The 14236-nt window shown below is 39.1% G+C and overlaps 3 protein-coding genes across 6 annotated transcripts; 1 reads left to right on the top strand and 2 right to left on the bottom strand.

Annotated features, from left to right (window-relative positions):
* The first annotated feature begins 2846 nt into the window (after positions 1–2846).
* PIL5 (phytochrome interacting factor 3-like 5) lies at positions 2847–7050 on the top strand. Of its 2 annotated transcripts, XM_021950341.2 has the most exons (9): positions 2851–3211; positions 3302–3420; positions 3501–4278; positions 5366–5464; positions 5577–5642; positions 5776–5841; positions 6036–6428; positions 6519–6594; positions 6876–7050. In XM_021950341.2, the coding sequence occupies exons 2-9, from the start codon at positions 3329–3331 to the stop codon at positions 6878–6880; spliced, it is 1575 nt and encodes a 524-aa protein (XP_021806033.2). In that variant the 5' UTR covers positions 2851–3211; positions 3302–3328; the 3' UTR covers positions 6881–7050. The 2 variants fall into 2 exon arrangements, with proteins under 2 accessions (XP_088101373.1, XP_021806033.2); XM_088245247.1 differs by lacking the exon at positions 3302–3420 and having other exon boundaries at positions 2847–3211.
* Positions 7051–7402: 352 nt separating this feature from the next.
* LOC110750079 (HIT-type Zinc finger family protein) lies at positions 7403–9841 on the bottom strand. Of its 3 annotated transcripts, none has more exons than XM_088245248.1 (7): positions 9625–9841; positions 9480–9511; positions 9303–9347; positions 8927–9013; positions 8020–8173; positions 7887–7937; positions 7403–7748 (listed from the first exon to the last, which is right to left on the bottom strand). In XM_088245248.1, exons 1-7 carry the CDS (start codon positions 9696–9698, stop codon positions 7541–7543), a joined length of 651 nt encoding a protein of 216 aa, XP_088101374.1. In that variant the 5' UTR covers positions 9699–9841; the 3' UTR covers positions 7403–7540. The 3 variants fall into 3 exon arrangements, with proteins under 3 accessions (XP_088101374.1, XP_021806035.1, XP_021806036.1); XM_021950343.2 differs by having other exon boundaries at positions 7485–7748; positions 8085–8173; positions 9625–9835; XM_021950344.2 differs by having other exon boundaries at positions 7651–7748; positions 8051–8173.
* Positions 9842–10642: 801 nt separating this feature from the next.
* RPT2B (AAA-type ATPase family protein) lies at positions 10643–13754 on the bottom strand. The gene is made up of 6 exons (XM_021950362.2): positions 13189–13754; positions 12521–12766; positions 11655–11824; positions 11356–11572; positions 11114–11254; positions 10643–10968 (listed from the first exon to the last, which is right to left on the bottom strand). The coding sequence occupies exons 1-6, from the start codon at positions 13669–13671 to the stop codon at positions 10885–10887; spliced, it is 1341 nt and encodes a 446-aa protein (XP_021806054.1). The 5' UTR covers positions 13672–13754; the 3' UTR covers positions 10643–10884.
* Between the last annotated feature and the right edge of the window lie 482 nt (positions 13755–14236).

Here is a 14236-nt window from a genome sequence, read left to right as displayed (position 1 = left end):
CAAGGTGGTACTCAAATGTCGGTGAAATTGCCAACATGGCATGCTCACTCATTGCCACGTCTGCACGCCTTACGAAGAAGATTCCTCTACTATCTCCATATATATGCTTCTATTTTACTCCTGTATTCGACCCTAACAATATATATTTAGGGCCCGTCTTGAGGAGAGCCGAATGAAGGAAACAGTTCGGGTCCTTTCTTTGTTGGCCTAAAAAATCCCACTTATTAGAACCAATAATTTGGACTAAATCCGTCACATAAATATTAGACGACTAACTAGGTAAAGGAAATCTCAAGTTTGATTTCCATGATTTTTGAGAACGGTATATATTTGTAATGAGTTACGATAAAAGCAGCCTTCAACTGTTTAGCTCGAATATAGTGATTTTATTTATTTACAACAAAAGTGGCCTTCAACTGTTATAATAAAAAAATATATATATATATACGTAATAGTCTAAACTAAAGGGTGGGTTTCTCACACACACTACTAATGTGTTATGAGAGTTCTAAACTCAGATCTCTGGTCTACAAGTCAAGACTATTTTCCAAAGTTAGACCCCGTTGACAAAAATACACAAGAAGATAAAAACTGATAAATCACTGATAAATGCATGATAATAATTAATCTGATTGACTTATAAATTTCTGAGCCAGTGCCGAAAGGAATTTATATAGGGTAGTAGTAATAGGTAAGCGGTGACATCTTTGTGTTAGAATGGTGCCAAAGACGACTTGTCGTGTAGCCCTCCTCCTCCGGGAGGATCGCAGAGCCCAAGCGAGAGGCACTGGTTAAGAGGGAGAGAGGAGGACATTGACCAAAGACGACCATAGCTAAAATTAGCTAGTTGTTATGATGGGAAAAGAATCCATATGATATGCTGCCAGCAGCACATGGGATGCTATGGTAGGCCTCTATTTTAATATATATATATATATATTTTATATATTTATAGCTGACTAATTCGAAAAATGTTGCAGGTTTTTGGACTCTTTTAGTAAGGTCTGATGTAATGCATGTCAGGAATTTTTCAAGTACATGCTTTATTGCTTTGCCAATGGAACAAGACATAAGTACGTAATTTCGTCTTATACTTTTCCAATTCATGTGTGCAGAAGTACTACCTCTAGTGATCACAATTAGGGTGTGTATGGTTTGATTTTGTTCGGTTTAGGTTTTAAATTGAACACCGACAAGGGTGAGGCTATCTAAAATTTATAGCCCGTCTTTTTAAAAATTCATAGATCCAGACATACCGAATCAATGAATAATCACGGATTTAATTTGATTCATGAGAGAGATAGAGAGAGACAATGCATATGTGAAAACTGTAGAATGATGTTCCTATTCCATGTCCATTAATTTATACCCAACAGCTTCGTTCCACCACAAGTTGGTCTTATTTTAAACAAGTTCGACAACCAAATCCCTAAATTAGGTTACTGATAACACAACTACAATCGTTTTCTTCGGGCCCACGCCATGAACCTAAATCCACGTATATTATTCTTTTTAATCAATAAAATTTGACGAGTACCATCTACCATGCATGCATGGTTACATGACATGACATGGGCAATGGAAATTAAAGTCCACGTGTCAAATATTTAAGTATGGCTTTTGTTGGTCTAAGATTCTGTGAGAGAGGAAACCGCTAATGAATTAAGTTTAAACTTGGAGACGGTTTACCGTTAATTGTCATTTTCCAAATAAAGCAATCCCACTCAAGCCCAATCATGCTATATAATATTTCTATATTATTATTTGTGACGGGTATTTATAATTAGAATTAGGATGGTGATGCGTGCAGACTGCGACGTATATAATCTGGAATTAATAGTGAGATGATACAAAGATTAAATTATAGAGGAAGAAAGTACAAATTAGAGTATGAATTTATTACTGTGTTTGTATTTAATGTGAATTCGTATTGTCGGTGCACGTACTCCAGCAATGAAATAATGAAATGTATTTTTGTATACTAAAATTCTGCCAGGATTTCACCAAGAAAACTAACTTAGCATCAAAATGAGTTGATTGGGATGTTTGACTAAGCAATCAAGTAATGATCCGTCAACAATATATAAGACAAAGCAAACATACATAACCCACAATTCAAGTAAATACACAAAAAAGTCAAGGGTGGATGAATTTCAATTGGAAAAAATAATCATTATCGATTCAATTCTGCATCTCGAAACCCTGTCCAAACAAAGAAAGAAGCACGACTTAGATTCTCCATCATAATCTAAGCATGGGCCTAATCTGAATTTAAAGTACGCAGATGAAATAATTAAAACCGTACGTCATCCATTATGTTCATTTATTAATTTCCATAAGTCAAAAAAATAAAAGAGAGAGAGAGAGAAAAGAACAGAAAAGGACAGAGCGCAAGTGGGATGGTGTGTGCCAGATGCAGCCTTCTTCTTATGAACCAAAAATTGAAGTGGCAGTTAACAACGGACGGTCGTGATTAGTCATTTTCAGCTTAACAAAAAGCTAAAACCTTTGAGAAGTCGAGGTTATATAAGCTGACTAGGGAAGTGAGGCCGTCCTCTTGCACGCAAGTTGGAGTTTTTCTGACTTATATTATATCGCTGATATATTTATAACTCGAATTTGTAACAAATGTGAATTAAACTAGTTGTCTAAGATAATATATCCGCCTCATTTTGATCCCTTTCGTTTCTACAAATCAAAAAAACAAAAACTCCAGTTTGCGTTTGCGTTTAATTGTTTGTTTTATATTATAAAACATAACATATAACATAACATGAGAGAGAGAGTTATGGCGAAAATGAAAAAAGAAATGGGACTCATCGCTTGGGAAAACACAGAGTTTTGCATAGCGTCAAAATTTCATTTCGTCTCTTTCCTTGCTATTATTATTATTATTATTATTCGGAGAGAGAGAGAGAGAGAGAGGAGAGAGTGAGAAGACCTTATCTTTGTGGAAGTAAGGTAGCAAGTAGTGTTAGGCTGCTTAACCCCGCGACACAATGAGACAGAGAGACCCCCCCAACACCAAATCTTCTCTATAGATTTTGCTCCATTAATTTCCCAATCACCACCCACCTCTGCGCTTTCCACACTTGGAAATTCCCAGCCACCCAATTATTCTATCAAAGTACTTCCTCAGTCTCTGCATCTCTGGTCGGTCCAGATATGGGGAAGAAGAAGTACTTCCTCTTCCTTTGTATAATTTGAAGCCGTAAGCAGCTTCATCTTCATCCCCTTTTTATAGTAATTTTTGTTTTTCTTCTTAATTTTGGTTCCAAGTTTAATTTTTGATTGGGTTCAGGACTAAGTTACTGATTCAATAAGAGAAATGATGAATCGGTGCGTCCCCGATTTTGAAATGGAGGATGATTATTCAATTCCCACTTCCTCTGCCCCGAACCGCCCCAGAAAATCATCCCTGTAAAAATTTATCTTATTTTTCAATTTTTTGTCAAATTTATTAATCGCAATTTATTTATGACATACATGACATGTTGCAGGCCAGATGATGAGATCATGGAGCTGCTATGGCAAAACGGTCAAGTTGTGATGCAGAGCCAGAACCAAAGGCCTTCGCCTAACAACAAAAAGTCGTCACAGGCCCCATCCAAATACGACGCAGTCTTGCCCGAAGACAGAGACATCCCCAGACCCCAAAACCACCAGCTGTTTATGCACGAAGACGAAATGGCCTCTTGGCTTCAGTACCCTCTCGTCGACGACCCCTTCTGCGCCGACCTTCTCTACCCCGATTCCTCCACCGTTCATCAACCCAACACCACCGCCGGGGCCGAACTCCGGCCTAATCCTATTTCGGCGCCGCCGTCCAAGCCGCCGATTCATCCGCCCAGGAGGACCGAGCTCCAGAACTTTCTCCACTTCTCCAAGACCAACAACAACAAGGCTAGGGTTTCGGAAACGGCGCCGTCCAGCTCCAAGAGCGTGGTGAGGGAGTCGACGACGGTGGTGGACTCCTGCGATACTCCGCTGGTGGGCCACAGCTCTAGGGCTTTGGATTCCGGGCTCGACGGCGGCGGCGGCGGAGGTCCTGCCGGTGCTGCGACGTCGTTTGCTACTGGTGTTACTGCTAATGCTGCGACGTCGTTTCCGGGGAAAGAGATTATGACGTGTGAGATGTCGCTGACTTCGTCGCCCGGCGGCTCCAGTGCGAGTGCCAGCGCGAGCGCCGAGCCCATATCGTCTCAGAAGCCGCGGGCGGGCGAGGATCGGAAGCGGAAAGGGAGAGAAGCCGAGGACGACGGCGAGTTTCAGAGCGAGGTGAGTGAGTGAGTCTGAGTCAGCACAAATTTGTTTTTTTACTAAGTAGTGATGATAACGATAACATTTTCTGTGAAAAATGAAATTAACTAGTTTCCAGAATTGGAAAATAAATAAATAAAAAATAAAAAATCTATTGTTCTCTTTCCCAAGGTGTTGTTTGTTGCCTGGTCTCGGCTAACGTGCGCAGGTGGGGGGGAGGTAACGTCGGTAATCGTGCGCACTGCGCCCCCAGTACCCTAGGCTATAACCCTATAGAAACGCTACATCCAATATGTGCGTCAGTGTTTTTTCTGGCCCCGTCACTTCAGTTGTGCGCCGTACACGTGGCAGTTCTGTTCTTATGATTAAAGTTTCGCACGTGTACAGTACAGTAGGAAGGAGGAACATAAATTTTCTGACAATAAAATTGAATGGAAGATGATTGGTAGCTGGTGTAGGTAGCAGTGAATTTCTAGTGAAACTGCATTAATACCCTCCAAAAATGATTTATTAATCATCATGGGCTACACGTGGCTTTTCACAGGACTTGTTTGTTTCTTCGTCCCATATTAGTCTTCCTTCTGACCCAAAAAATAAAAATAAAAATAAAGTAGCCTTCCCTCATTATCTGGATATTTATTTGGTAAATTATCAGGAAATACTATTGATGTGGGATTATTTATTTATTTATTTATATTCAACAAGAAAAATGATAGCTCTATTACTTTTGATAGGGCCTTGGAAATTTATTCAGGATTCAAAATCAGTTCATGGTTAGTGTAAGACAGTAGAGTGAGTAGCGCCAAATTGGTACCTGGTGTGTATGTATGCATGCATTGACAGAAAGTAGAGTTAGATTATAATTGGTTTTGTTTGGTTAGATATGTTGATGCCTTTGTTAATTGTGAAACCAATACAAAAATGTAAAGATGTTAAGTTTATAATGCCATGTATAATTCAGTTGGTTGGATTGGTCAGGGCATTCATGTTTGTATTGTACCTTTCAGCAGTAGGGACCATGAAGAAGATGATATTTCCTATACTCATTGCAATTTACTATTGGATATTACAAGTAATTGTTCTTTTCTCTGATGATTTTAAACAGGATGTTGAGTTTGAATCTGCCAATGGAAAAAAGCAAGCCCGAGGATCAACGTCTACAAAGAGATCCCGTGCTGCCGAGGTCCACAATCTCTCCGAGAGGGTCTGTACTTTAGCTTGAACTACAGCTTCACTGATAAAAACAAGTTGTTCACCTTCCTTCTCAGGTGACGTTATTTCTCTTGAAAATGGCTAAGTATTGAATCTATGTGCAGAGACGTCGAGATAGGATAAATGAAAAGATGAAGGCTTTACAAGAACTAATACCTCGTTGCAACAAGGTTTTCATACTAATTAAATCTTCTATGGAATTTCACAAGCATTTTGAATTGCTTTCTCCATTAGATCCAAATGCGGTTTCTTTTTTCACGTTCTAAAAATACTCTTCTTTTTTTGTGTATTCTGTATCATCAGTCAGACAAAGCGTCAATGCTGGATGAAGCAATTGAGTACTTGAAATCACTTCAGTTACAAGTACAGGTATGCTCTTGTCTTGTTTTCCACTGCTATATATAATTTCAAGCTGAAGACAGTGGTAACTTAATGGAGAATCAATCTTTTGTCACTCTTAACTGTGAAAAATATCCAAGTAAGAAATAGCGAGAAGAGAAAAGATCAATAACGCGTTCATGCATTATTTATGATACCAATTAGATTGTAACCAATTTCTGCAGATGATGTCCATGGGATGCGGCATGGTACCTATGATGTTTCCTGGTGTTCAGCAGTATATGCCGATGGGGATGGGGATGGGAATGGGAATGGGAATGGGCATGGGAATGGAAATGGCGGGCATGACCCGGCCTATGATGCCATTTCCGAATGTGCTAGCTGGTTCATCCATGCCAACAGCGGCTGCACATTTGGGACCTAGGTTCCCTGTGCCACCATTTCATATGCAGCCTATTCCTGCAAATGATCCTGCCAGAGTTCAAGCAACAAATCAGTCAGATCAAATGCTAAACGCGCTTGCTGCTCAAAATCCGAACCAATCACGTATGCCAAATTTTGCAGATCCTTATCAGCAGTTTTTCAATCCCCAGCAGATGCAGTTGCCACTACAGCGGGTATGGTGTTGGTTCTAACATAAAATTATTACTTACAAATTTTTCTTCACATAAAATTACCTGTATTCATGGCTCCATTTCCTGTTACAGAATCAAGCAATGGCTCAGCCTAGTAGCATGCCAAGTTCCAGTAAGGGACCTGAAACTCACGAAAATCATCAATCAGGTAAAAATACTTTTTAACTTTTGTTTTACTTTGTGTAATTTTCAAGATTAATTCGGTTCTCCCCTTGACCCCAGTGAATTCTTACAATCTTACAAAAGCAAATACCTTCATCTTTAAATTTACCTGATGATTTTTTAAATAGATATGACCCATCAGTAGGTAGAGTCAACTGTCCACTGCCATGAGAATGGAAGTGCATTGTGGTTTTAATGTCGTTCTTAATCATCGAGGGTCGCATGGAAAGTGGAAGAACTGATGGTGAAACTTATTGTGCATTGCAGGTTGAAGTTGTGAAGTGGATGGATAACAGAAGGCTCTTTGCCTGCTAAGTTTTGTAGTCTAAGCTCTGAGAGTAGTTTTTTCTCCTTTTTGGGTTCTTGTGAGGCTAAAATGCCATATAACAAAGCTTACATGTAATTATTACAACCCCATAGCAATATATTTACCATTTTCCTATTTTGATTTTGTCGCTCTCAGAAGCTGTGAAAGGTATCAAGTTTACAATGAGTGATCACAAAGTTCCTGGGACCTGATCTAAAGATGGAAGATGCTGAGAGATCCTTCTGGTATCGTTTTCTGCTTTCATGTGATTTGCAAAAGCAGCCCAAGATAAAAATAAAGGTGTCTGCCCATCAATTCATTTCTTGAGTTGTCTTTTTCTTGGTGAAGAAGATATTATCAAAATCCCCAATAACACTGGAGGACAACCTATATAAGTCTAAGGCAAAAGTCCACCTCGGAAACCTTTGTGCTCAATATCCGGCAAAGGCATATTGATCACATCCTCCACCAAAGATGCGAGAATATCTTTGACAAGAAATCCTATTTTCTTTGCTTTATTTTCCTGGTTAACCATGAAAGAGTAAAAGATGCCCGCAGGAAACTCGAGAGACATTTATATGCTAACTATAAATTGTTTGACGAGATTTTCTTCAACTTACATCAGCTATTGCACATTAAAATTTCCGTAGTTCAAACTTGGAACCCGATGACAAAATTCTTGACCACGTCCAAGATGGAAGCACAATATTCTTAATGCGTTTCGTGAAGTTGAAGATGTCTCGATGGTGGAGAGCTTTAAAATCAGATTTCTTCCCTGTGTAAATTTGTCCTTCATGAAGTGCTTGTAGTTATGAGCCAAGGGTAGATAGGATCTGAAGACAGAAATCCAAACAGTATTTAGAGCTCAGGCTTTTATTCAAGTGAACTGATGATGATCATATGGCAACCAAAACAATTTATAGATGTATAAGCAGAGAGTATTCTCTAATAGTAGCAACAGAGGGCATCACCTTGTCCGTAAATATCCGAAACACATCCACACCCATAGCTTTCTCAAGTTCCTGATGATAGTATAGAACATGATTACCAAACATTATTCTCCATTTTAGTCAAGACAGTTTGATTTCAGAGCGAGTATCATGCCTAACTGAAAAACATTTGATAAAGAAAATACTTTGGTCTTGATTGAAGTAAATGACCCCACTCACTTTCTCTGCATCTGGTGAACAATCTATATTTAGAATGAGCTTCTGAAGGTTTTCATCTTTCAAAGCACTGCAAATTTCACTGGAAGAAGCTACAAAAGGGAAAAAAACGAGGGTTGATAATCAGGGGGAGCAATCATATCAGTTGCGGATTGAAAACTGTAATGTTCTTATTAGTTGCCTAGTCCAACAATTTCCTTCAACCAGAGATTCTAAGCGGGATAATTACCATCAAACAAGTAGATGTGGGACAGTTCTCTGGAGCCAAACCATGCAGCAAAGCAGCTTTGGTGTATGTAGATAAATTGTTGCCTAATCTAGACTACTGAACATATAGATTCACTAAAAAGACCAGCAGTTAACGTAATTGGAACCAATTCCGACCAAAAAAAAAAAACGTAATTGGAACCATCGTAAATGACTATAAGTCACCACATTGGGGATTACCTCAAATGCTCAAAGGAGCCTTCTAAGAGTTTCGGGGAATGATGATGGCAAAATGATGGAAAGGTTCAAAGGTTCAGAATAAGAATAACCAACACCATAAACCTTGGCTTGTCTTCTGTTCAGCATACTTGCAGAAACCTCCTTAGTTCTAACAGTTTTGATTTCAACCAATAAAATAACCTCCTTTTGGTTTCAGCCTAGATGACAACAGCCTCTTTCATTCTCCCGTTTTACCTTAAAGGCGTTAGATTAAATCTGGCATGAACATCATTTATACTTCTAAATATTTTGGAACCTAGGTCTTAGTATCCTCCGCTTTCTAAGTTCCCCAATGGCCATCTTGTGTAGTTAAGTTAAAAAATCTAATGCATTTCCAAGCTTAGTTATAAAATCCTTACCCACAGCCTCTAGTTGTAGCCTTTGCAGCACTTCGCTCGGTTCCTCAATAATTAATGGCCTATCTACCCGTGATTCCGGACCTGTGGCTGAAGAATAAGAAATCAACAACAATAGAATTCTCAGAATCCTCAGAGAGGACACATGTCTCATGAAAATATCCCAAAAGGCAATGCAACAAGAAGAAAATATAATCATTAACACAAACATAACAACATTTACTTTTTAATAAGCCGTGTGTTTATTGAGGTAGGATCACAGACATAAATTGAATCCCATACAATACTTTCTCTAATACGTATCAACGAAAAATACAAATTAGCATTTAGGCATATGAAAGCACATTAATTTAATGAAATTAGAGTGCCAGATTCTTACTTGGTGGTTTTTCCAACGAAGAAACTGGCAAAGCACATGGGTTTTCTGCAAAATTCGTATGTAAGCTCAAATTAGTCCCAGATTAACACCAGAATAAGCAATTAACCAGCTTTTGAAATTCATAATTAATGATAATAACTAATAAAAAAGTAAAGTTGAAGTGTGTAAGCGCCCTACCCTTGTGTTTCTTGAAACAGGCTACAGAACAACTGCAAGCAAAATAATTTTATCTTTTTCGTTAACGAATCAGATACCAGCAAGAATCAAAAGGGTTTTCAAAATAGATAAAACTGAGGATATTGGTGAGCTGCGATGAGCTTACTAAGGCGCAAGGCATGAGGGGCACTTGTACTTGGATTGTGCTTCGTTGCAGACTTGGCACAGTCGAGGACCCATTTGGACACTCAGTCCCGCTTCTAAAAGCTTTCGAGGATTGAGACGGAAAGTTTTCGAGAAAAGATTTTCCAGGAAAACAAACAGAAGCTAAGGTGATGAATGAGAGCCCACGCACCGTTTTGTTTGTAAAGGTAATAGGAAAAATTAAATTAAATAGTTTTTTTTGCTACGAAAATTAAATTAAATGGTTTACAAAGGAAAGAACATCAAAGAATGAATTATGACATTTGAGTAAGCCCTAAAAACTTCAACTTTAAATTATTCCCTGAAAAAAGTTCAATTTTCTTTGTAGTTAACTTCTTTCATTAAATTGGAAGGGTTCAAGACTAATCCTCATTTATTTTCCCACTTCAAATTTATAGAGAAAATAAAACATTGGAAGCAAGATAATGCATGAAATTATAAATTCTCTTAGTTATCAGGATTTCCCCTAAATTTCATTAATTTCATTATCGGGTGTTCTATAAATAAAGGAAAATACTTGTATCCTTCCTTGGAAGTAGGACCTCCTACTTTCCTGCCAATTACAAATTGACATGCTTATAGAGATTTTTCTCTTGGTGTTTTTGATGAATTATTTTTACATATGTATCAACCTGTAATTTGTAAGAAGCAGAATGCCTTCTTCCATGGAAGCAGTGTCCATAAATAAAACACAATGTCATCCCTTTTTCTTTTCTTTTTCCCTCTTTTCTTTTTCCCAATTTTCTGAATTGTCGTCCCTCGTTTGGAGAACTGAGTTGCTTGAATGAATCCAAGAACGTAACATTCACTTAGTAAACATGTTGACAAGCACACGAAGGCTAACGTAATGAGTTAACAACCAGAAATGTCGTGTTTCAAATCGCACAACAACCCAAGCTTAAACACATCCCGCATTTTCTTTAAGCAGATTTGATATTTTGTGCAATTTTTCCCAGGCATCATCAAGAGAAACGTCAAGCTTTGAAATGAAGCATATGGATAAACGTAAATAATCGGAGTTGCCTTAGTTGGTTTCCGAAGGGAAGGCACTCATGATTCTATAGTTGAAGTATTACAACCTCCATCTTTCAATTAAGGATGCTAATCATCACTTAATATTGAATCCAACCAAAACACAAGAAACTTGAAATAGAATTTAAGTTGTAATACAGAACACAAACATAACGGCTGTGTCTTCAAAAGTACATGCGGGGTGATTTCATCACATATAGAGCCCTTCTGGAACCCCTTCTTTCTTCTTGAACATCACCTTTTCCTTTGCCTTCTTGAAGTCTATATGTGTCACCTGATGCACACAATTTAAATGTAACACCCACGTTAATTACAATGATTAAGCAACCAGTTGAATCAAACACAGTAAGAAAAGATAAACAAATTTCAGAGATTCAAGATGGGGAAGGGAGGTTGGAAGATCAAAGTGTCTTTCTCACCTTCATACGGCGCTCTCTTAAAGCAAGCAAACCAGCTTCAGTACATATTGCCTTTATATCAGCCCCAGAGAACTCATCCTTAGTCATAACAAATTCTTCTAAGTTGACATCATCAGCCAACGTCATCCTTGATGTGTGAATCTGCAATCAATAGATCCAATCATCATTAGTCACAACCATAAAAACTTAGCACGTTTGACGTTGAAATTGTTTCTTTCTTATAAACAGTCGTGTCAATTTACCTGGAAGATGCGCCTCCTTGTTTTGATATCAGGAAGAGGGAATTCAATCTTCCTATCTATTCGGCCAGGACGAAGCAAGGCTGGGTCAAGACTCTCAATTCTATTTGTTGCCAAGATCACCTTAACATCTCCTCTTGAATCAAAACCATCTAACTGGTTCAGTAACTCCAACATGGTCCTCTGAATTTCACGTTCACCACCTGAATGGGCATCATACCTGCAGACAAAAGATCATCAGGAACATTTGATTAACAGTAATTTACAATATTTTCATCAATGTTCAGGGGCTTGCAGCTCACCTCTTTGTACCAACAGCATCAATTTCGTCGATGAAGACAATGGAGGGTGAGAGGTCATCAGCAACCCTAAAGAGTTCCCTCACTAATTTTGGACCATCTCCCAAGTACTTCTGAATCAACTCACTACCAACAACACGTAAGAAAGTTGCTGATGTTGAGTTTGCCACTGCCTGAAAAAAGTGAAAACATGCTTACAAGCCGAGAAGATAATTTGACAAGAAGAGGGCGGATACAACAAATATTCCATAAGCAAACATCATTGAAAGGAACTCTGTGGAGCACTCAGGTCTTTGCAAACATAACTGTGACAGTAAAACTTTTAAACTAGACAGGTCTTTGCAACAAATTTTGTTGGTGCCTGCTCTGACCCAAACGTCTATATTGTGAGTATGCTATCGGTGGGTGCATGAGAGAGAGGTGCACCCACAAACATACAAACAAACAGGAAAACTAGCAAAAGCAATTGCTACTGGTGTCAGCATTGCAGGATACACAAAAATGGTGAAAGAAATAGAGAGCAAACTATAATATCACAGAATGGGAATGGATGCAGCGACGTGTAGGAAGGAAAATATCAGTTTGATGAATATTTGACACCCAACTAATGACAACTGCATCCCTATGGCATGTTGCATACAGAATATGATACAAATTGGAAAACAACATGGGAAACATCAGAAATCTTGCAACTTAATTGAAACAGTGAAGCAGGTGACTGCACCCTGATTTTTTTGTAACATGTCCAAGTAGGGAGGATATTCTAATGAACAAGACAGAACAAGGATACAAAACGAACAAATAAATACAAGCAAATGGCGAATTGGCATGCTGTGGCTAGGTGGAAAAATAAAAAATTGGATCCAGACCTTTGCAAGCAAGGTCTTGCCCGTTCCAGGCTCTCCATACAATATGACTCCCTTAGGAGGCCTGATACCAATGTCTTCATATAGTTCAGGATGCGTCAGTGGGAGCTCAACTGCTTCTTTAATCTCCTGTATTTGGGCATCTAATCCACCGATGTCAGCATAAGACTCCAGTGGAGCTTTCTCAACTTTCATGACAGACACCATTGGATCAACTTCATCTTGAAGAAGCCCGACAACAGAAAGCACCTGACAAGGAACAACATTTAACACACTACCAATCAAAACCCACACAGATAGATGAATCAAAAAACAACAACTGAAGTTATACCAACAGCAAACATACATAGTTTGGTTCATAAACTCGGGTAGAACCATAAATGTAGCTATTTCATATACACCAGATGACCGCTTAACAGTAAATGTCTAAGTATCATCTTTAGCAGCAGAACGGAGACTGTCTATGCAACTAAGTATCACAGTCTGATTAGGTTTCGAGTACAACAAAATCACAAACTAAATTGCCCACATTTCCCTAACCATTTATCAGAAACCCAAACAAGCTAAATTCCAATATCCAATCAACAAAAGCTAAAATTAACAAAACCAGCATCAACAACGAAATAACGATAGCCCAATCAAAAACCCTAAAAACCCAATACCCCAATTACCTTGTTATGCATCAAAATGGCACAACCAGGCTCGAGCTGGTCCTTATCTACAAAGGACAAAATCCCAACATAGTACTCAGGCCCAACCGAAGACGAAACAATCGCATGGTTCTCGTCAATTAGCTCCTCCAGATTCCCAACGCTCATCGGCGAGCCTCGGAGATCGTCGACCTTAGATCTATCCTCCTCGGCTTTCTCTTCCTGCGGCTTGAGCCGCTCCTGGTTCGTCACGAACTCTTCCTCCATAAGCAGATAGTCCTTGATTCTCTCCAGCTTCAGCAGCCGAAGCTTGCACTTGGTCAGCGGCGTCACGGTCGGGAGCCGAGCCGCAGCCTCGGGACCTTTCTGCTTGCGCTGCTTTCGACCAACTCGGGCCGGCGGAGCCGCCGGCTCGAACTTCTTCTCCTTCTTATCGTTCCCGTCGGGCTTTCGATCGCCCGGTAGGCCTTGCCGGTTCAACCCGCCCGGAGTTCCCTGACCCATTTCTTGGTTGAGAGAGAGAGAGAGTGTGAAAGTTTTGAAGGGTGCGAAGTTGTCTTTAGAAACAAGTCATTGAATCTGTGTATGCGGTGCGGCTATATACCATAGGGAATAGGCTGTGTTTCCATTCGGGATTTTAATTGGGCCTTCACTATTAAAATAAGATTATTGAGGCCCAATATTGGCCTCTTAATTTGGCATCCATTCAAATTCAATTTGAGTTTTAAGTGAGCCCAAGGTGTGTCGCCTAGTTCTTTTGTCAGTTCTTTTGGGTCTACATTATCCACGTGTCCAATAATAGCTTCTGCAATTGATTGGGTGACTATTAACAACCCCTTATTATAACGACTGGTGATTTCCCCATTCCAATTTTATCCACTTACACTCATTTTTTATAGTTTGTCATCTTTTGCTTGCTGCTTGGTCTTGAAGTTGGCTTTGAACCCAACGAGGTCTAGTAAAGTGGGAAAAAAAAATAGTTTTGATTTGCAAATTAATGGTTTCAGATTCGAACTCTCATTGCACATGTGTGTGAGAAACTTCAATTTCCTTATAATTTAGACTATCC

This window comes from Prunus avium, chromosome 8 (assembly GCF_965620075.1).
Source record: "Prunus avium chromosome 8, drPruAviu1.hap1.1, whole genome shotgun sequence".
Classification (NCBI taxonomy): Eukaryota; Viridiplantae; Streptophyta; class Magnoliopsida; order Rosales; family Rosaceae; genus Prunus; species Prunus avium.
This window is presented reverse-complemented; position numbering and strand designations above follow the sequence as displayed.